The sequence below is a fragment of the Triplophysa rosa genome, linkage group LG11 (genome assembly GCF_024868665.1).
Source record: "Triplophysa rosa linkage group LG11, Trosa_1v2, whole genome shotgun sequence".
NCBI classification, from domain to species: domain Eukaryota; kingdom Metazoa; phylum Chordata; class Actinopteri; order Cypriniformes; family Nemacheilidae; genus Triplophysa; species Triplophysa rosa.
Window position 1 is genome coordinate 14,733,344 of NC_079900.1, and position 22,741 is coordinate 14,756,084.

At 38.2% G+C, this 22,741-nt stretch overlaps 2 protein-coding genes across 4 annotated transcripts; one reads left to right on the plus strand and one right to left on the minus strand.

Moving 5' to 3' along the window:
* Positions 1-888: 888 nt before the first annotated feature.
* On the plus strand, positions 889-8,900 carry nde1 (nudE neurodevelopment protein 1). 2 transcript variants are annotated; one of them, XM_057345361.1, is made up of 9 exons: positions 889-1,064; positions 1,965-2,066; positions 4,909-5,062; positions 5,854-6,002; positions 6,101-6,237; positions 6,396-6,599; positions 6,710-6,795; positions 6,984-7,129; positions 7,433-8,900. In XM_057345361.1, the coding sequence occupies exons 2-9, from the start codon at positions 1,981-1,983 to the stop codon at positions 7,479-7,481; spliced, it is 1,011 nt and encodes a 336-aa protein (XP_057201344.1). In that variant the 5' UTR covers positions 889-1,064; positions 1,965-1,980; the 3' UTR covers positions 7,482-8,900. The 2 variants fall into 2 exon arrangements, with proteins under 2 accessions (XP_057201344.1, XP_057201343.1); XM_057345360.1 differs by having other exon boundaries at positions 1,962-2,066; positions 7,433-8,898.
* On the minus strand, positions 7,966-22,357 carry myh11b (myosin, heavy chain 11b, smooth muscle). Of its 2 annotated transcripts, none has more exons than XM_057345358.1 (42): positions 22,298-22,357; positions 21,292-21,642; positions 20,967-21,123; positions 20,532-20,559; positions 20,072-20,171; positions 19,719-19,745; positions 19,499-19,591; positions 19,354-19,417; positions 19,111-19,209; positions 18,842-18,985; positions 18,666-18,761; positions 18,457-18,575; positions 18,106-18,258; positions 17,840-18,013; positions 17,245-17,418; positions 16,984-17,098; positions 16,681-16,874; positions 16,299-16,420; positions 16,129-16,198; positions 15,870-16,030; positions 15,248-15,356; positions 15,042-15,173; positions 14,755-14,961; positions 14,472-14,609; positions 14,239-14,362; positions 13,718-13,889; positions 13,387-13,599; positions 13,159-13,303; positions 12,822-12,935; positions 12,622-12,726; positions 12,387-12,539; positions 12,021-12,269; positions 11,721-11,933; positions 11,418-11,630; positions 11,176-11,337; positions 10,707-10,835; positions 10,539-10,627; positions 10,274-10,397; positions 9,973-10,181; positions 9,790-9,898; positions 9,541-9,713; positions 7,966-9,404 (listed from the first exon to the last, which is right to left on the minus strand). In XM_057345358.1, exons 2-42 carry the CDS (start codon positions 21,625-21,627, stop codon positions 9,218-9,220), a joined length of 5,895 nt encoding a protein of 1,964 aa, XP_057201341.1. In that variant the 5' UTR covers positions 21,628-21,642; positions 22,298-22,357; the 3' UTR covers positions 7,966-9,217. The 2 variants fall into 2 exon arrangements, with proteins under 2 accessions (XP_057201341.1, XP_057201340.1); XM_057345357.1 differs by having other exon boundaries at positions 12,822-13,028.
* Positions 22,358-22,741: the final 384 nt, after the last annotated feature.

The window sequence follows — 22,741 nt, forward strand, 5'->3', positions numbered from 1 at the left end:
GCACTGCACTATCATTACTGTACTTCACCCAGGTGGGAAATGTGCCTTATTTAGTTGGACCTGTGTTCTTGTCTGTTGGGCTGATGTTTCTGGTCACTGGACTTGTCTGGGTACCTGTCATCAAGCAGAAGATGGTTCATACAGCCATGACCCAAATGAACCATTGCAGACCTCTACTACCAGAACAGGAAATTAATACACAATCCTGTGTTACTATGTCATAGAGACAATGCTCAATAAACAATATCTGTTTTGTGTTATAGTATGGCATTTACATGTTTCTGTATTTTGTGACGTGCAGATTTTTCTGCATTCTGTGTATTTGTCTCCTGTATGGGTTTTTTTGCTGGCAAATCCCTACAACTGGATTAAAATGGCTTCAAATGCTCACCTCTGATGTCATCTGAGGGCAGAATTAATTTAGCTCATACGGAATAATAGTTCTGCAAAATACTAAAGAAGCACAAATATCTGGGACAGCTCTGTAAAAAAGCTTTGAGCATTTCCTAAGCTTTAAGATTAAAAATGGGATGTTGATTTTTTTCTCTATTCATATTTTTTGTCGTTATTGGGTTGGCTGATTGTTTATAATTTATCTTAAGGTCATATACGGTTTTAGGTTCTTTAAAAGATGTATTCGTGAATTTTGTGTTGTCGCATTATTTACCGATTGATATCTATATTGCTAATAGATTTTGACCTACAGTACTATTTAAAAATGTCAATTCACAGCTGTCGAACAGTATTTGCAGCGCCTCTAGTGGTCGTAAAAGATCGAAGGAGATTCCTTGAAAGAAGCGCATCTGACCAACCAATCGCTTGCCCTGAAAATGATGGCGTCATTACAAATTCACCAATCAGCGACTGGCATGAAACAAACCACGAGCTGAGAGTTTTTACACAACAGAGAGGAAGAATCCTATTGTCAGCGGCGTAAATGTAACATTAAATGAACTGCGTATAGTGTGCTGTTTCTAAGAATATGAACCGTTGTATGTAGTGCAGTATTTTCTTACTTTAATTCATTAGATTTGGAGAAAGGAAACGTTGAGCACAACCTAAAGGTAAGTTTCTAGCTAGCCCGTGATGGATCGTGATGATGGTCATAGTTTGGTCAGTAGTTCATCCAATGTGGTCCTTCTCTAAAATTCGTATCGGCATGTTTTACTTACATCTCAGTTGTAATGTCAAATTAGTTTAGTAGCAACGTTACTGTGTGTTAGTATCTTAGTTTTTTGGAAGTCATTTTTTTCAGAGACTATCACCGGACCGTTGATAAAACTTGAAGTGGCCGGGCTTTGCTGTTAGCCACATAGCTCAAGACTCAATTCTTCGCATGTGTCTTTAAAACTTTTAATTTGAAAGGAGTACGACTCTAATGTGTCCTTTTGTTGCTCTTATCAAAAACAACGGCTTATGGCACTCTTTTTTGTTGTTTGTTTATGGGCTGACATTAGCTTAGGTTCGGTTGTATTTCACCGTTCGTCTTCGGATAGTTTAAGACGTCCAAGTTAGACCTTGTATATAGACATAATTTTACAGTTTAACAGTAGTATAACGTTAAGAGTAAGTTTAATGCCGGAGGGGAAATATCTCTAGCTTTTCAAAATCATCACATGGCACGCCCTTCCTCCCTGACTATTACAATAAACTATGCACACAAGCAGACTCTGTTTCAATGACCAGAACAGGCTAATTTATTTCAGCAGATACACGTTTTGCTATAACGTAACCATGTATTGATAACAAATCTAAGTCTTTTGTGCTTTTGAAACCTAAATGTTTTGGGGATTTCGAGTGGCTCTGTGAAAACTGCTTTGTTGAGATCTCTTGTATTATAGCCTATCTATGTACACAGTACAACCATAGGATGATTAATATACAAGGATGATTAATATACGATTTAAGTTATTATTGATTGTCAATTATTACTATTAATTTTCTTGATTATCATATGTCAGTAGGTCTGACAGCAGAGCAATGAGTGACCCTGACCCACCATCATTTGCATCTGTTGAAGAAGAGAGAGACTACTGGAAGGAACAAACTGCCCAATTGCAGCAGAGGTAGTTGCTTTCTTTTTTGTGTGTGTGTATTTTGAAGGGGTGATATGACACGGCTAGATGTAATGTTTGTTTTAGATGTAATGCAATGTGTATACACGATTTAAGGTTCAAAAACGCTGTATTTTACACATACGTGCATGTTTGTATTAGGGTTGTCACGGTACCATAAACATGTCTTACGAAACTATACCAGCTGAAGTACCTCGATACCAAGTAGTATCACGATACTGTGCCATATAATTTAAATCTATACAAAAAACACAGATTTAGATTAAACATTTTGTATTTACTATAATAAACTGTATTATACTTTACACTAGAATATGTTGTTGTATTAACTGTAGTAATTGGATAAATTGTAGCAAATACATTTACATTTAGTCATTTGTAAATACTATAAATACTGTAGTATACTTAAATATTTACTATGATAAGACTCAAAAACACTAGTGTCTATGAGTTTTAGTAGTTTACTGTAGTAAATACTAAAGTACACTAGATCATTTTTCACGTGGGAACTAATTCAAATGTTGGACAAATTTAATTGATACAGCAGTCTTTATAAAGGGAAATATTAGGCTTACTTTAAATGCAGAACTAAAATGGCCAGTAGGTGGCGTCAATTTTCCACTGAGTTAGTGACTCATTTAACCAACTCGTTCAAATTGCCAATTTGAATCATTAACTCCTCCGAGACATTCAAAACACACATTCATTTAGGAGATAAACACCGCAAAAAGGCAGATGTAAGTGTTCAAATAAATATTAATGCGCATATGCAACATTACCTACGGTACTACGATACTACCGTTTCAAAAATAGAGAGGCATCGCGGGTATTTTGAAGCTTTAGCATCGCGATGCTACCGGTACACCGCGCAACCCTAGTTTGTATCTCCTCTTTGCCCCACCTCTCATAAAGAGTACATTCCTCGAGATCATAAAAAATACATTTCATGAAGTGTTTAATTTTGCCGTGTTTGAATGTAAGCAATCTGCCAAGTTGTAAATCCGAAGGTGAACGAATAACAAAGTTATTAGCTTATAAAAAAGGTAATCGACTCTGAATCACGCGAACAAGCCATGACCTGTCCGAATCTTTAACCACAATGTACCTACGTCACTAGAAAAATCCCCGCCTACTGACTGCGAAAACTTAACTCTCTCCTCCCCAAACACTGTACTAGCTCGTTCGTGACGTGTGCATCATGTCTAAGAGAAGCTGTGTTCTATGTAGTGAAACTAAGTCAGTCTTATTTTCACTACCCAAGGAAGAACTTCTGAGGAAAAAATGGTTACTATTTATTTTTCAAACGACACCAAAGGAGTATAAACCGAACGTTTTACTTTGCGCGCGTCATTTTACCGAAGATTGCTTCATCAATCTTGGCGCCTTTACTGCAGGATACATTAAACGTCTTTCCTTAAAAGATGTTGCAATACCAACTTTATTTGGACCTGTAAGCTCCACCGAATCACAACCTGTAAGTGTGACTCTTTATTTTTGTCTTTACTTAAAATTAAATTTGTGTGACGTTATCTCATGTCTGTGTTTAGCTAACGTTACCGTTATTTTTGGGGTTGTTACTGTTTGTTTACCTAACGTTAGCTATAAACTCGTTGCGCTAATGTAAGTGTTCAACCATATTAACTCGCAAAGTCTTTATTTCAAGAACTGCGTGGTGTACTATAGTTATAATAACATCTGAAGATACGAACACCGTACACTGTATGCCGTGATAACTAACTGTTACAAGAGAAGTGTCTAAAACAGTCCTTTTTCTTACTGGCATCTGTATAAGGATTAAAGAATGATTCGTCAGACTCGGGCTCGAACTGGTAAGGTAAAATCGACGCCATCTCTCTCTATACACTGTTAATATCCAACCACCTGCAAACCGTAATACAGCAGTAATGATAGGCGGTCCATTTGCGACACATGCTGAACGCGTTTGACCAATCACAGCAGACTAGACCATCTGACCAATCACAGCAGACTACACTATCTGACCAATCAGATCAGACTACGCTGGCGGAAAGGCGGAGATTACACAGATGAATCGCGGAACGAATCATTTGAGAGTCAGTCAAGAAGTAAGGTAATAAAAACTGCTTATTATTACGAAATAATAGTATTTTTACATCATGTATGTACATAAACTTGTTGTCGGACACTCCATAAACCAAAATAAGCCCTTAAAAATATTGAGGAATGTACTCTTTAAACGCATGGATTTTTAACAAAGCTCATCACTCTGAAAAGCGAGGTGTGCTATGATTGGCCAGTTAACCAGTGCGCAGTGATTGGTTGAATACTGCAAGCGTGTGACGGAAATGTGACGCCTCTTACCATATTTGGAACATCAGGTTCCAAAGCAGTTGTACTGACAGGTACGCCCACCTTACTTGCGTATACATTTGGGCGGTCTTAGTCAACTCATACCACGAACTGACGTAGATTTGTGGGGGTGTGGTTACACGAGGCATTTCAGGCAGGTCTGGGTGAGCATTCGCTTTTAGATAGAATGCATCTTTTGTTTCCGACACTTTAATTTTTGCAATTTTACATGTCTAATACATGCATGGGCAACTTATAACACACCAAAGACACAGAAAAACACGTATTTGCGCCATATGACCCCTTTAAAAAAGTCACTTGAATGGATGTACAATAGAAAAAGTGGACAGTGTCAATCCACGGTAATTGTACCACAATTGTATTTGTAATTTTATCATCATAGTACATGGTCTGATCTCTCAGAAATGTGTTTAGCACAAGATTTTGCCTTTCGGCACTGTTGTTTTGTCATTTAAACACGCATAGCAATGGCCTCTGTGTTTAGGGCTGAAGAGGCACAAGAGGAGCTGCAGGAGTTTCAGCAGATGAGTCGAGATTATGAGGTGGAGCTGGAAACTGAGCTAAAGCAGTGTGAAGCTCGCAACCGCGAGCTGCTTACAACCAACAACAGACTACGCATGGATTTAGATAACTACAAGGTACTGTTGGCACATCGTGGTTAGGGAACTTCTTTTTTTTAGACACCAACATACTGTTACCCATAAAGTGCTTTGTAGATACTTTACCCAGAAAAGTAAATGTAGTTTTGTCAATTAAACTCTTTTCATAAATTGTTTATTTATTATTACAATGTTTGTAGTGGTGTTTTTATTTTGAAGCCCTGGAATTCAAAATAATTTTAAAATAACATTTTGCATGAACTATACACACTTTTTTTGTGCATAGATATTTAGTCATTTAATAAATACCACATTTTGTTAATTTGGGAAAATAAAGCCATAAACAAGGCATCATTGCTGGGCTGAAACAAACGGGCAGCTGTAACACAAAGATAGACTAAAGTCAACCCGGAGCAGTGTGCAAAACTAGTGCACACATTAGCCATATTTAAATATTGCAGAAAAGATAAAATGCGTGAGGAATTTGACTATATAAGGGACATTCATGTAAGCTTACAACCGCAGATAAAAACATTTGAATGGTCTTTGACTGAACAAGTTTGTTCAGAATGTCTGTGTCTGGATTCTAGTGAGGAGCTGTGCTGGTAGTGAGGACACAATCACACATTGACAGGAAAACAACAGAGACCTAATTCAGCATCAGGCAAAGCAGCTGATGCTCATTTCTGCTTCAGTGTCTGGAGGGCAGAGGGACTTTTACTTAATGCATACTATGAAGCCGTGGTTGTAATACCGTTTTGCAGTGTAGATATTACTTTCAAAACATATTTTTGGGGTTGTAAAACACCTTGTGTCTTTTTTTATAACAGGAGAAGTACGAAACACAGCAATCTGAGGCAGTCAGGCAGATCTCAACTTTAGAAGGTGACCTGTCAGAGACCACAGCCATCAAGGACCAGCTACACAAGTATATCCGGGAGTTGGAACAGTCCAATGATGACCTGGAAAGAGCTAAGCGGTGTGTGCAATGCGTTTGCCAGTAACAAGTATGGATCATACATACTTGTCAAAATATTAATAATCTACAATTGTTCAATAAACCCCTTATTCTTGCAGGGCCACTATAATGTCACTTGACGACTTTGAGCAGAGAATGAATCACGTCATAGAGCGAAATGCCTTCCTCGAGAGTGAGCTTGATGAAAAGGAGAATCTTTTAGAATCGGTACAGAGATTAAAGGATGAAGCTAGAGGTAAGCATCACAGCAAATCTGTATGTACACCAGTCGCTCTTATCTAACAATAACCAGTGATATAATTAATCAGTTTTGTCAGTCATGGATGTTTTAACAGATTTTCCCAAAATGAATGGTGTTTGTGACCCGATGTGTTATCTTTCTGCTCTGGGCAGATCTAAAACAGGAGCTGGCTGTTCAGCATAAACAAGAGCGCAAGCCATCGATCAGCCTGTTTAAAGAGATGGAAAAGCCGGATGCCACACCCTCAAGACCCTCCTCGGTTGTTAACTTCGCCCTTCCATCTATCCTTGCTACGCCTTCTAGGCCTCCAGGCTCAGGGAGTGCGTTCAACACCCCACCAGCTTCCTACAGCAGACGTAAGAATCCTGTTTGCATTGTTTAAAAACAAGACGTGGGCACTCTACAAAACACTGTATTTTTGTAACTGTATATGTAACTAATAATAGATTTTTCTTGTCATGTCCAGTTGAAGGTCTGACTGGAACTCCTCTTACCACATCTGCACGGATATCTGCCCTCAACATTGTTGGAGAGTTGTTAAGGAAAGTAGGGGTGAGTTTAGCCCTTTGACGGCTTTCGGAGTAGTTTCTACACAACCGTCAGTTTACTCAAAATTGGACCTTTTCATAGACATGAAAAATTCTGTAGTGTTATCGCTATACGTCTTCTATTTACTGTATAATGTAGGAAGATGTGTAGTTTTAATATGCACAAATTGTGTAGCTTTGGTCCTGTTTCAGAACCTTGAATCCAAGCTGGCATCATGTCGAGAATTACACATGCACGAGAAAACACCAAGCTGCACCGCCATTGCACAGAGTACACCAAGTGTTTCAAGGGACACCCCTGATAATCCATCAAACACAAATGGCCTCTATGATAAGGGGTCAGTCTCCCTATTAATTGCAGAAAATTTACATAAAGTGATAGTTCACACAAAAATGAAAACTCTGTCATCATTTACTTACCCTCTTGACATTTCAAACCTATATATTTTGAAGAATGTTGTTAACTGGCCCCCATTCACTTGAATTGGTTTTGTGTCCATACAATAGAAGTGAATGGGGGCCAGTGCTGTTCAGGTACCAACTGTTTGGGTGAACTATTACTTTTATCGATGTGAGTTTTAGTATATCCAACTTGTTTATAATTCTGTCTTTTCATGCTTTTCTCATCTTGTTTGTCACAGGATGGTAAAACGGTTGGACTTTGGAACAGGATCCAAGATAATGCTGTGAATAAAGCATTATCTGCTCTCACAAGTGTCTCTTTCATTCCTAAATCATTGGGAAGTATTTCTCATTCATTACATCAGAATGCTTTATCTTCAGGAACTCTTCTTCTTATGCCCTCAGTCTTCCATGTTCTTCTGAAGGGTTTTGCTTTGACAGTTATATCAACACCCTTTCTGTCTGTTATTATATAACTGTTCATCAGGTCTTTTCATGTTTTCATGTTTTGCTATTTTTTCTGTGTACTTGCTCTTAATATCACACAGCTTTTTTTTGTTTGTGTTGTTTTTAGGTATGTTAACCTAGCCGTTTTTAATTTGATATGATATGCACTGTAATATTTGAATGTTTTGGTCTTTTTGCGGCCCTAAAATGATGGTTTCAGGTGAAGAGTCCATGAAATTACACCTGTAATTCCATTTTATTTGGCACTGAACTACTGAATGGCCCCACAAGCTCATTATCGATCACAGTACTGGACTTTTAATGCAGATAGGTCTTTTATTCTTTTTTTTTTTAGGAACTAGATTTTTTCTTTAAGAACTGTAGGATTTTGTTACTAACCAATGAAATGTCTTTAGTGGTTGGAGTTGGAAAATTTGTTACGGAGGTTTAGAGTGAGTTGTTGTGGACCGAAGCTGCTGTTCATTTTGTTGTTGCCCTCTAGGGCCAGATGTACGCAAGCAATAGCAGAGGAAATGTGTTTCATTATGGAAACCCCAGCTCTGGGGCCTTTGAAAATTACGAGTAATTAATGCAAATTTTGGAACCTTATTATCATTGTCACTGCCGTCTTTGATTTCAAAGATTGGATCTACAGTACTGAAGTAGATGCTGTCATACCTCCATTGAAAAGCAGCGTGCCTTATTTCTGTGGGCATAGTGAGTTTTGCCTCAAAAGTTAACTTGGGTATTGAAGAACTTAATAGCCCGAAGGGAGTCGCAGCTTCTCTCGGTATTCCCAATGAAATAATTCTCTGATATGTCAGGGATGAGAGAGAAACTGAATTCTGAATGGAGGTTGCTCCTTTTAGTTTTCACATCGCTCTCATGCTAGAGTTGTAGATTTAGTCGAGTAGAAAAACAACATGAATACTTCAGTGAAGGGTAAAAATATTTTTTATGTTAAAAGATATATTTGCAATTGCGTAGAGGTACTAATATAGACAATATTGTGGTTGATAGGAAGATTTAGAACAATGCACCAGAGTCATCTCAGGGCCTCATGTAAGCAATAACCTCACTAAAGACATCAGTCGAAATTATTATGTGACATATTTGTCTCTGTGTACATGGCACATACTATTGCCTATTATAGATTTGTCATCAAGTTTTCTTTGCCGTTCATTAATTTTAACATCTGTGCTGTCTGTGAATTCATCAAACGCTTTCTCCTGTCTGTAAAACCATTTTATTGTTGGTTAATCTGTAACCTACAAAATAAAATGTTTAGTTAACAGGACAGCAATGGGCTCTTACTTTAAGACACTGTTTTATAAAGATATAGTGGTTCTGTTTTTTTACTTATGCAATTGTGTATTTGATTGTCTATAACAAGCAAGACAAAGTTAATAGTGCAGAAGCAAAATCACAGTTATAGCAAAAGAAATTATTTTTCAAAATTACTGAATTATATTAATTCTGTTTTCAAAGCAACTTGTGACTTATATACCACGCTACCAACTAGTTAGTATATGTAAGTGAAAAAAAACAAAGTCTAGAGAGATGATGCCTTTAGGGTGTTAGTTGTCAGTTTGGGTGCCATTTATATGCTCCCTTTGAGGCTCCTCGGACTGACACACAAGCGTTGCTGGAAGACCTGAATCTTCTGGGACATCAGAACTCTCAACCATGTTCCTCTGTGTTCTTCTAAAGCTCCCACCTCCACTACGCCATGAGGAGTTACTGAAGGAGGAGTCACTTCCATGCCTGTGGATATACAGACAAGTATGACAGATCAATATGGCTTTTTACCATGAATACATAGAGTATGTCTGACAGTCGTGATGTATTTGACTATAGTATAGAACGTAATGGAGTGTCAATGCAGACATTGTGGAACAACCTGAGTTTACTCTTGAGTGAGGAGACCTCTCTGCTCAGGGCTTCATTGGCCTCTGTGGCCTCATTTAGCTCTTTCTGAAGTTTGCGACGGGCAGCCGTTGCACGTTGAGACTCTTCGTCACTCTCCTCCACCTGCATCTTTAACTGCTTGGCTCTCATATTTGCTTTCTCCGCCTGCAACGTCATGACTTTGGTTAGAGGTACCATCTGAAACATGAATTCTTTTACGTGAATTTCGTATTCTTTATACCTGGTCTTTAAACTGCTCTGTCTGTTTTCGCTCATCTTCTATTTGAGGGGTCAGTTCTTTCAGTCTTTTATCCTTTTGCCGCATGGCCCTGGCAATTGCTTGTCTCTCTCTAGTACAAGAAACAACTAGTTAGTCGCTAGTCTGCCTTCACAACCATCTTAAAGCTCTTAAAGCGTTCTTCACCTGCTCTCATGGTCCAGTTGGTTCTCCACCTGATGTAATTTGGCCTGGAGGGCAGCGACAGAGGCTTGTAGCTTGGATTTGACCTGCCCCTCCATCTCCTGCAGTTTGGACCTGAGCTCTTTGTTTTGCTTTTCCATCTGCTGCCAGCCACTCTCGTTCCTCTGAGCGTTGGATCGCTCTTCCTGCAGCTCATCGGTAAGCTGATCCACCTTGATATAGATACAGATGAAAATGAATTGGGATATCTTTGCAATACAAGCAAATGACCAAGTTGAAATGGATGAAAGGCATCATAACTAGCCTGTTGCGTGCTCCTCCGCAGTTTATCATTAAGTATCTCTGTATTTGCCTGTTCCTCATCCAGCTCCTCTTCTAACTGTTGGATCTTGGCTTCTAGACGGCGTTTCTCATCAGACATGCCAGATCTGCATGAGTATTCCATAATGAAACTCTATATAGATAGACTATTTTACTGTATATACACTTCTTAAGAAGCTGCTATATATTCCAAAGATTTCAGTTAAGTTTCTTTATATTTTGTTCTTTCACAAATATTATTTACTGACCTTCCAAATGAGCCATTTGTCAACTCCCCAGCTAACTCATCTCTCTCTCTTTCAATCTGTTTACGGGCTCTCTCCGCTGTAGCCAGTTCCTAAAAAGCATTGACATTACAGTGGTTATTATCAATGAACGCCTTATATTTTAGTATATATCTTGAAGGGTTGTTCTACCTCCTGTAAATACAAGATTTCTGCCTCCATGGTTCTGGCCTTTCTCTCAGATTCTCTAGCATCAGAGGTAACCTCTTTATGGGAAGTTCGTGCATCCTCCAGCTCCCTATGGGTATCTTTCATCTGAGCCTGCCATGGAGAAAGAAATAACATTAATAAAAAATGATATACACTCATAAAAATAAAGGTGCTTAAAAGGTTCTTCAAAACGATGCCATAGAAGAATCATTTTTGGTTCCACAAAGAACCATTTAGTCAAAGGTTCTTTAAAGAACCTTTCTTACCTTTTCATAATCTGAACGTTTTTCCTTTTGTGAAACAATAGTGGAACCATTTAGACATAAAATGTTAATCTATGACATCGTGAAGATTCCAGAGTCAACATCTTGACCTATATTATTTTAAGAGTCTAGATCAAGATGTTGACTCTGGAATCTGTAAATATACTCTGAACTCCGGGGCTTTGGACCTGAGTCTTGCGAAGTTGTTTGACGGCTTCATCCCTGGCCCGGGCGATTGCATCAACTTGGTCTTCCAGGTCTTTCAGGTCTCCCTCAAGTTTCTTCTTAGCAGCTGCCAAAGAATTTCTCAGCTTCTGCTCATCTTCTAGCTCAATCTCAAGCTCACGTACCTATGGTCAAAATCATGCATTCCCTAACAGTTTATGAGAGACAAAAACAAACAGATTTAGAAGGTAACAAATATCCTCACCTGCTTGAGCAGTTGTTTCTTCTTCTCTTCACTTTGCTCATCTCTGCCCTGAAGGTCTCTCTGAAATTGGACTTTGAGGGCCTGCATATTGACCTCCACATGAAGTTTAGAATCCTCAGCAGTCTGCAATTCATCCTCAAGTTCCTCCATCTGAATCCTCATCTCTTCCACTTGAGCTTCTAATCCACGCTTTGCCTTCTCCAACTCATGGACCTTTCATCATTTTAGCACAACATTAAACAACAAGTTATTCAATGCATGTACTTGCATGCTATAAAGCATAAAAAGGTGTCATCAACTTACATTTCTGCCCACATCATCTTTTGAACTGATCAGATCTTCCATCTCGTTGCGAAGTGTCTTATTATGCTTCTCTAACTCTCGAAAGGAGCCCTGGGCTTCCTCCAGCGCTCGAATAAGAGCCAAGCATTTAGTCTCCTTCTCTCGTGCTTCCGCCTCTGCATGGTCACGTTCTTCAGCATACTTGTTGGAGATGGTCTTCTCATCAGCAAGCATCTGAATGAGAGTCAAATCAATTGAGTAACTTAAAATACACTGACATTATTATGACCAATGTAACCAATTAAGTAATGAAAATGCAACCTGGTCAAATTTCCGTTGTTTCTTCTCCAGATTTGATACTAGTTGTTTCTGGTTGTCCAGATCCAACAGCATGTCCTCCAGCTCTTGCTGAAGATGATTCTTAGTCCTCTCCAACTTGTCATAAGCTGCAGTTTTCTCCTCAAACTCTGCACGTGCAGCCTCAAGATCTCTTTGCAGACGTTTCTTGCTCTCTTCCAGGAGCTGAAAATTGCTGGAGTATTCCTCCAGCTTCCTTTTTGAATCTGACAGCTACAATCAAAGATTGAACACATTCTTAAACCCATTTATTTGTCCAATTTTTTTGGTGACACATATAATAGGGCTTCATATACGATGCTTTATTATTGTTCATTCTAAGAGAATGACCTGTGTGTTAAGGCTGGAGACTTGTCTCTCCACGTTTCTTTTGGCCTCTGCCTCCTCCTCCATGCGTTCCAGCAGCTTGTTTCGATCATCCTCTGTTTGACGCAGCCGAGTGGACAAACTGAGTTTCTGACAGGTCTCCTCAGCAAGTAACTCCTGAAAATACAGACAGATGAAACAACAACTCAAATGATCCTCCAAACAGGCATTTCAAACAATTCTTTAGATGTCACAGTACCTGTGCATCCTGGAGCTGGAGGTTTAGACTGGAAACATCTTTACTCAGCTTAATATTCTTGCTTTCTGCCTCACTGAGGAGGCTATTTGCACTGTTAAGCTCCATCTGTGGGATTTAAAAAAAGACATATAGTGATCTGGTAAACCTAAACAGAATTTTTTCCTTAATTTATGAATAAAATAGCTGATTAACAAACTCACAGTGAGTTTGGACACTGTTTCTCCAAGCTCTTCTTTCTGCCTCTCACTCTCACCAAAGCAAGTCTGAAGGTCACCAAACTGGCTCTCCATCTTCTTTCTTTTGTGCTCCAAATCCTGTTTTGCATTACCAAGTGAGTGAAGTTCTTCATTAAGGTTTGTAACCTCCTTCTCAAAGGACTGCTTTGTCTTCTCCAGATTGGCTTTGGCCTGGATTTCAGGTTTAGATTAGGAAACACATATGTGCATATACAATAGAGATACCACAAGTTTATTCTACAGTTTATTGTTCAAAACAAGTATAAGTGTTTGTTTTTACATTGTAATTTAACGTTTTTACCTTTTTGGATTGCTCTAGCTGCTGACTAAGTTCATTTACAGCCTGATTGTGTTTTTGTTTCATGTCGTAAACTTGAGTCTCATGGCTTCGGCTTTCATCTTCCATCATTTTCTTTAACATCGCCACCTCCTGCTCTCTCTTAGCCCTGTCCAAGAAAAAAGAAAAGAAAATTTTAAAAGCATAAAAAGTAGTAAGTGACTAGATATAAGTAACAAGGTAAATATGTACCGAAGCTCTTGCTGGGCTGTTGTGGTGTCTAGTGTGTCCTCCAGTTCAGACCTCAGAGCCGACAGTTCTTCTCCCAACTCTTTCCTAGAATTTTCTGACTTTCTGCAGGTCTCCTGTTCAGCTTGAAGTTCATCCTGAAGCTCTGAAAGAAGTCCTTCCATTTCTTGTATCTTATTCAGGACATTGCTCTTTTGAGCTGATTCTTCTTCCACACTGGACAATATACAGATTTGGAGAATCGTTGTTTATAATGGTTATAATTCACAACAAGTAGAATATAACATGGGGCGATATCCGTCAACACCCATGAATTATGTGTTTAACAATGTACCATGTCTGGAGGCCCTGAATTTCCACCTCTCTCTGGGCATTTTGCGCTTTGAGTTCTGATATCTGAGCCTGCAGGTCAGTCATCTGCTCTTGGAGATTTTTATACTCGGTCTCCAGTTTGCGTTTGGCTTTCTCCAGATCCTGTCGACTCTTCTCTTCTTTATTTAAACGAACTGCACAGACATACAACACAATCACTTGTTCACCATTCACACTTAAAATACTGGTTCTAAAAGTGCAGCCAAGTCAAATAAGAAACATATTTTGATCTCTGAAGAACATTTCAGTCGGAGTCTTTCAAGATCCATAGAAACCTATTTCTACTACAAAGAATTTTTTTGTGCAAAAGGGAAGGTTCTGTCGATGTTAAAGTCTTTGCTTTATTAAACCACAAACCCTGACAAAGAACTTCTTATGAACCTTTATATTTACATTATTAAGCAACAAAGATTGCTGATTTTAAAATGATTTCAAACAATAAAATCATTTGTGAATTGTGTCATTTGAGCCACAATGACAAACCTTCAAGATCTGAAATCATAGATTCATGTTTGGTCTTCAGTTTGGTCAGGTTTTTGGATTTTTCTTCCTCCTCAGCAAGGTTCGAGGAAAAATCAGCTAACCTCTCCTCCAACAGTTGCTTCTCCTATAGACGCATAAGGAAAAGACATCAATCCTCAGATTTGATATAGCTACCTTCTTCACAATGAAACCATGAAAATGATCCAAAAAATTAGGTCAAACATGAGACAAACCTTCTGCAATTTGCTGTTTTGATCCTCCATTATGAGTAGATCACCCTCAAGTTGTCGAACATTTCCATCCACAGCGCCCTTTTCCAGTTGAAGCTTCTGCTTCATATCTTCTTCCTCGGTCAAAAGGTTCTCAAACTCCTGCACATCCAAAAACATATACCAGTGCTGAGTACAGATTTCTTTCTCTCTTTTACTTACCCAAATTCCTTCATGTCTGAGATAAAATATTCAATATTTTCCATATGTCTGTCTGTCCATCTATAGTAATGGATTCCTGCTCAACCTTGAGTTGTTGCAGCATGTTTGTCTTCTCCTGCTGAAGCATCTGGCTGCGCTCCTCCTCCTCCTCAAGACGAACCTCCATCTCATGCAGCACCTCCTCCAACTCCTGCTTCTTTGCCTCCAGTTGTATCCTCACCTCCTCCAACTCTGCATACAACTCCGTCTCCTCCTGCAGCTTGGCCTGTAGCTGGTTCCTCTCCTCCAGCAGCTATCAAATATGAAAATGTGTATCTTTTATCAGACCCAAAGCCTTTGCGATTTAGATCAGAAATTGCTCCGCTTATATACCTTGCCATGTTTCTGTGTGATCTCTTGTAGTTCACTTTCAGCCTTGTGTGCAATTTCTTTGGCATTTTGAAGCTCCTCTTCTTTTATACTCATCTCTTCCTCTTGACGGGTCACCTGAAGCATGGGTTTGACCTGAAAAAGATAAATGATTGACTGCTGCGTTTAATTTTACATAAATGTGAAAGTTGATGTATGTTTCGGCTTACTTTGCTGAAGAGTCTCCACCACTGCCAGTTTCTAAGTGTAAGATATACAGCACAGTTCCTCTGAATGACTTTCATGGCTGTCAGATGTTTTTGTCTCATGCTGAATGCCCTGTGAATGTAGAGAGGGGATAACATGAAACTTTAGCTTTGTAATACTTTTCCCATGTCAAACAATCAATTTATAGTGATATTTATTCAAATATGTTTTTTTTTCTCATTAAAACACTTTTTCTTAATATTCAGAAAGAATTGTGTTTTTTTTCTTTTGCAGAACACAAAGGAAGATATTTTGAAGTATATTGGTAACCAAACAACAACGGTACTCATTCACTTCTATTTTATAGACACAAAACCAATGCAAGTCAATGGGTACTACCATTGTTAAGTTGACAACATTCTTCAAAATATCTTCTTTTGTGTTCTGCAGAAGAAAGAAAGTCAAACAGGTTTGAAATGATAAGAGGGTGAGTAAATGATGACAGAAGTTTCATTTTTGGGTGAACTATCACTTTAGTCATTGGTTGATTAATCCAAAGTCTTAACTGTGGTTCTCCTAAACTTCAACTTTGTTTTAGTATTAGCATTGAGATCTCAGATTAGCATTTATTGGACATGAACTCACTTTCTGCTGAGAAAGCCACGTGCCAGGGCCTGGAAGGCAATTATAATCACCGTCAGTTTCAGATCGCGTTCTTCTTCCAGTTGTGCCAACACACCTGTACGAAAGAATATCTTACTCAGACCAATCCGGTACAGGTTGGGGTCCAAGTCTAGATGTTTGATCTGTTGGTTAAAAAATAGGACAATATTGTCATAATGGCGTTGAAAGTAAAAAAATACATTCTTTATTATACGAAAAGAGAACTTTTGCTCAAACTCACCATAAGGGTACAGGCCTGTTTTCCATCCATGAACCCCTTTGGAATGTTACCAGCAGCCAGGATCTCATAACTAGAAAATGATCAATTAACTAGTTATAATAATAATGATTAATAAAAAATTAAAAGTAAAAGTTTTATATTTGAAATGATTGTTTTTAGAAATGACTCACCGCTGACGGAACTCGTGAAAGACGATGCGATTGGGAAAACCCTGGCGACAGATTCGAATCCCTTCCAGTACACCATTACAGCGCAACTGCTCTAGAACCAGATGGGCATCTATCTTCCCAGCCTAAGAAATTAAAAAAAGGTCAAAACATGAGAACTTTTCTTTTTTATGTTTTCTTCATGGATCAATCATATTACTGGTTTAAAGCAGTGCATACATAGGATAAAGAGATGTTTAAACCATGTCTAAATGCTACGTAACACGCATCGTATGAAACTTGCTTGTCTCTCCAGTTAATATGTTTTGGAAAGCATCTTGAAAGCATGTTGTTTAGTTGGATCAGTAAATACAGATTTAAATCGCTGCATCATAGTGTGGCATACCCTTTTCTCATGGTTGGGAATGATGCAGCGTACAAAGTTTGGTTGAGTGTTATGGAGGGTTGTCATAAGCTTGCCGAGAGACTCTTTGTACAGCTGTCCCACGGTGCGGAACATGCCTTTCTTGGACTTGGAAGCAGTAGGAGCTGCTGTATCAGCCATCTTAGCCATGGTTTCCAGTCCCACCACACGGTCCACTGTAGGAAAACAGGACATCCTCTTGAAATTAATGAATGAATCATTTTAAGGGAGACTCAAATAGATTAAAGTATACAGGATTCCTTAAAAATGTTGACAAAAACTTACCATCTCTCCAGATTTCTTGCACAAAAGCACTGGATGAATTACTCAGCAATGCTGTTACATTGTCATTGAGTGGGTCCATGTTTTTAGTCAACCAGGCTGTGGCATTATAATCCACCTGCATCAAATGAAAACATCATATTAAATACACATGATATATAAAACTATTATATTCCTTATAACAGCACAGTGCCTCTCATGTCAAACACTGCTGTTGTTTTATGATTGTTTTGTTAAGTTGAATGGATAGACAGACAGACATACTTTGCCAGCATAGTGTTGCACGGTGAAGAATGTCTTCTCCTTCAGATTCTTGGGTTTGGAAAATTTGCAGTGGTTTGAGTGAGTGTTTGTGAGTTTTTCAACGAAAGAGACATCAGTTGCTTTTGGAAACCAGCACTCCTCATCTAGAAGTGCTAAAATGCCTGGAGGATTGTTCTACAACAGACAACGAAAACAAACTTGTGATGTGACTTGCAGAGATTTTCAAAGATGTTTAGCTCTTGCACTATAAAATGGTTATCGATGCTGCTAACGTTGGTTGAAAACAAAGATGGTCGTTGTTTTTGTTGTACGTCAACATCGTGTACTGTATTTTAGAAAAATGAAAATGGAATTTAATGTTTTTTTTCTTTACGAAAATATTTGTATCATAAATATTATTATTATGTGGGAACTTTAATGTAATAAGTGCCACAAGGCTGTGCTATAGTCACAGCTGAACTGAAGTGGTCGGAGACAAAGTCATGACTATATTTGTTATACGTATAGCACAGCCTTTTGAATCCTGATGAAAGAAACATCACCACATGCTGCATTCAAATCAAGTGTCTGAACAGTGTTGTCATCACAAACTGACTGGTCTCTCAATGAGCTCAATGCAGGGCTGGAGGTCCAAACCAAAGTCAATGAAGCTCCATTCGATGCCTTCTTTCGTGTACTCCTCCTGCTCCAGGATGAACATGGTGTGATTGAATAGCTGTTGCAGTTTCTCATTGGTGTAGTTGATGCACAGCTGCTCAAATGAGTTATCCTGTGTGAATGGAAAAAAAGAATCATCCTTAAAGTTCATGTTTTGATTTTATTTTATAAACTGTCAATGAAGTCTTAATCTGTCAGATTTACCTCAAAAATCTCAAAACCAGCAATGTCTAAGATGCCCAGAAAAGAGGCTCCTTGGCGTTTTGTCTTATCCAGAGCTTTGTTGACACGCGCCAAGATCCAGCGAAACAGACGGTCATAGATGGCCTTGGCTAAGGCTTCGATGGCAAAGTCGGCCTGTTCAATGCACACAGCCTTCATTTCATAACTTACATTTATTTTATTTCAACCTTTGTGTCAGAAAAGTACAACTGAATAATTGTAAAGAAGTGTATTTTGTTAATTATTTCAAGCTGCTTGGAAAAATAGACCACTCGAAAAAAAAAAAAATATATGCACATTTATAATCGCGATAGTTATACAGTAATTGTGCACCTGTTCTTTTGTCTGAGCCTTCTGTACAAGTTCTCTGCCAACTTTGATGCGAGGAGTGAGAATGGCTTTGGTAAAATCGGTCAAATTAATCCCTTGCAGATGGCAGACTTTCTGTGCCGCTGGGGAACCAATTGCATGTAACATTCAAAAGACAATTCTGTTTCAGACAGGAGAAAAGCAGCATTACAGATTATCCCTCTAGACTGTACCTGTGTTGTCCGGCATGCTGGCTTGCTCTTGGTTCTTCTCTGCTTTGAACTCGATGTTTCCCAGTTGCAGCACAGTAGAGCACACCTTTAACATGCCTGAAAACAACACAGAAATTCAGGTAAATCGGCTTTAAAACACAAGAGAATATTTTCTTTATCATCGCTTTGTTGTTTACCCGTTCTTTCCTCCTCATTGAAACCCAGGACCTCCATGGCCTCCAGAGTCTCATCAAACATCTCATCATCTTGCTGGCTTTGGACCTGCACATGCCCAGCTACCAGGAAACGGTAACTACCAAAGTCCTCAAGCAAAAGATCCTCTGTGGAAATGAATGACCAATGGTGTTCGCATGATCCAGATAAGATCAAACATTTACAATGGTTTCGGCTAGAACTAAAGCTATGTCAGTGTGTGATAAAGGAAACTGTCTGAAAATGTCCTCACCACGCATTTTGTCTTTGGTCCCAGCCACCATGTAATAGAAGATGTGGAAGGATCTCTCGATTTTGGCCTGCCGAATACACCGAGACTTTTCCAGGAGGTCTGAATTAGGCATTAAGGTGGTCTATAGCTGGTCTGTACCTTTGTATTTGTATGATTTGTTTACACTGGTTTTGAAACACATTGTGTATATCAATAATATTGAAATCTTCTGAGAAAGACATTTAAAGGTCTCGATTAGGATACAAGTTTCAATGTTTGCTCCGATGATGTAGCCAGTGTTATCAAAGTTGATTTTAATAAATTTACCCTGAGAGGGAAAACAGCAAAAGTGTTTGTCAGTTTTTATCATACAACTTTTTAGCACAAAAATAATGAACTGTTTACTCACAAATCTTGAGGAATTGTCATTTTTGATGGTCTTTGCATTTCCAAATGCCTCTAGAATGGGATTTGCCTGGAGGAGTTGCTTCTCCAGCTCTCCCTGAACCGATGACACGGACATGATTTAATAAAAAAACGAAACAGCATTTTAAATAAAAAACTATTGTAATGTACTTTATAGTACTTAACTTTGCAAAAAGTATACTGCAATAAGCTTATATACTCACATAGGCTAACTGGGGTCCTTTTTGTTGCTAAATGGAAGAAAATGAAAACCCATTACAAAACAATATTACAATAGGTTGAAATGGAAGAATGTAGAATATCTGACTCTAACTTAATACAATGCATTATCAAAAGATTATCATTATTTTATATTTAAAATGGATATTAAAACAAATAGCCACCCATGTGCTACAGTACACCATGGCCACTATTTAATAACATTATATCTTAACATTAATCTAACATTGCACAGACCCTAATCCAAAACACTGTAAAATATATTGTGTGATGTATTATTGGAGTTATTATTGGAGTATGTTTGCTTTTATAGGGTTGTAAACTGTTGTAAACTCACAGAGGCGGTGTCTTTTTTCCCTTTGTGTGATGATGCCACAACGGCAAGATATTGGATGACCTTCTTAGTATTCTCAGTTTTCCCGGCACCTGACTCCCCACTGTAACACATATAGATAGTCATGTCATTTACATTTCTATCTCACACTTCCTAGCAAATATAATACTGCTAATAAATATGTATTACTTTATGGCCTTTGAGATATTCGACCATGCAAACATGCAAATGAACAGTACTTCTTGCAAATCTACAGATTAAATCTTTATACTGAATGGTGCTTCACAGACACCACTTTGACTTTATCATTGGACCAACAGTTCAATTGAGTGCCTGCATGTAAATGTTACAGAAGACAAAATAATATTAGATGTACTGTATGGAAATATACCTCAGTTGTCTAATAGCTCTCTATGGTGCAAATAACATGTAGCGTGTTTGGATTTCATGGGTTCTTACTCACGTGCAGAGAATAGATTGGTCATCACGGTCTGTGAAGAAAGAAACAGAAGCACTTGGACTACAAGGACAAGGAAGGAAATGCATGAATTGTCAGAGCTAAGAACCTGAACGAGATTAACAGCGGCTCAGGCTGCTCAAACACAAACTCAATATTGTACACTGGAGGCCCCCAATCTCTTAAATCTCATGTATTCTAAATTAAGCACAGGGTGAGATTAACTTCAGTTCATCCTTCCAAAAATAGCTGTTAGAATTTTAGTTACACAGTGAATGGCTCCATGTATGGCAAATTTGATTTTTTAATCCACTGCCTGTGAGAGGGGTCTATATTGAGTTTAAAGCAGTGTAATAATTTTTAACAATTCTCAAAACTACAAAATGCAAATATATTACGCCGTTGGCAAAGAAAGATGTTTTTTAAAAGTTAAGACATCACCTTGTAGCATGTTCCTGTAGGCATTGTCAGTGACGGCGTAGATATGAGGAGGAACTTCATGGCACTTTTTCCCTTTGTACATCTCAGTGATCTTCTCAGAGTAGATGGGCAACATCTTGTAGGGGTTCACCACCACGCAGAAGAGGCCTGAGTAGGTCTACAAAGTATATATTGATAACAATAATAATAAAATAAAAGTGTATATGCTTGTGCGTGACATTTCGTTTGAACTATTAAAATTTTTATTTGATTTAAAAATACATCCACACACATGTATACTGATCTCGACTCTGATGTGTTTAAGGTGAAATATTAATGCACTTACATAAATGAGACCTGAGAAATACCTCTGCCTGAGGTTATGCAGAACCGAGGCCTCATTCAGGCAAGTCAATGCAGCCATATCTTCAACTTTGTTAAACTTTGGCGGGTTCATTTTCTGAACATCATCTTTGTTGACCGTCACCTTCCTCCCATTGTCAAGCTCAACCAGAACCCCGTTCCCTGTGTCCTCTTTGATACTGGCTGACTCAAAACCCTCCTTTTCTGAGGGTATCCACACCATCTTTTTGGCTGACCAGTCAGCTTGGGCCACTCCGCTGTTTTTGAAGTCATTGTCAAGGAAAAGGAACTTGCTGCTGTCGTCGTTGTCTGGCTGCATGGTCACGTTGACTTGCTTCAGTGAAAATACAGTCAGAAATGCATTTTATGATCTGTCTGTATAAGCTCCAATGACAAAAATTCATATTCAAAAATTCACCCTCACTGTATATTTTTTTTATTAGAAAAACCACAGACGTATCTTTGTTACGACTGTTCAAGTGACACTTCTTCCCTACAGCAATAAAACAAAAGGTGATGATGAATGCCCCGTGTGCCATGCTCTTCCCTTAGCCTATATGAAGTTTATCCAGTTAAAGCATTTTTTCAGTTGCCACCCTTGCCATATTGATGGAAATGTACATTGTTTTGTATTTATGCATTTAATTTGCATGGGTAATGTTCATGTCATTTTACAATCAGTACATTATAAAAAATGCGTGTCATCTTAAAAACGAATAGAATTGAATTACAAACACAGAAATGTTTATTTGCTTTAAACAGTTAAACTCCATTAACATTTCATCCATATTGTAATTCTCAAACATTTCTAGTTGTATCTTTAAATACTTTAGATAATAAGGTGCTGCTTTAAATTATTGCATGTAAAAAGAAGTATAGCTTAACATTAACAACTTTTTGAAGATAATTAATGTAACAGCAAAATACACAATGTGTATTATGCTTAAAACATATATTTAACATTAAAAATAATCTTATAAGTCACTTACATATCTTCTTGGCTTCCTGAAGGATGCAATGTGTCATTTAGCAGTATCCTACAAATTAATATTATGGATGATCTTTATACATTTTTGAGGCTTAATTTATTTATAGTCTTAGTTGAGGTGGGTGGAGCAAGTGATGTAGACCATCCTACATCCAAATATATCAGAATGGACTACAAGGGCTTTTGACTTATACGCAAATGAAGAGACTGAAAGACTGTTTTGCAAACACTAAAGGACTAGCTCTATCATGCACAGTATTTTATTGCAGTCTAGGAATTTAATACTTCTGTAAAACAAATTAGTCTATGCTATTTTATTATCACGATGAAACGGTTGAATAAAAAACATATCAGAGGTTTGGGAACGATCAGTACACTGTTAAATCCTATGAGCCCAAAAAACACATACAAAACTTTGTAATGGTTTTAATGCGAAACAGCTGAA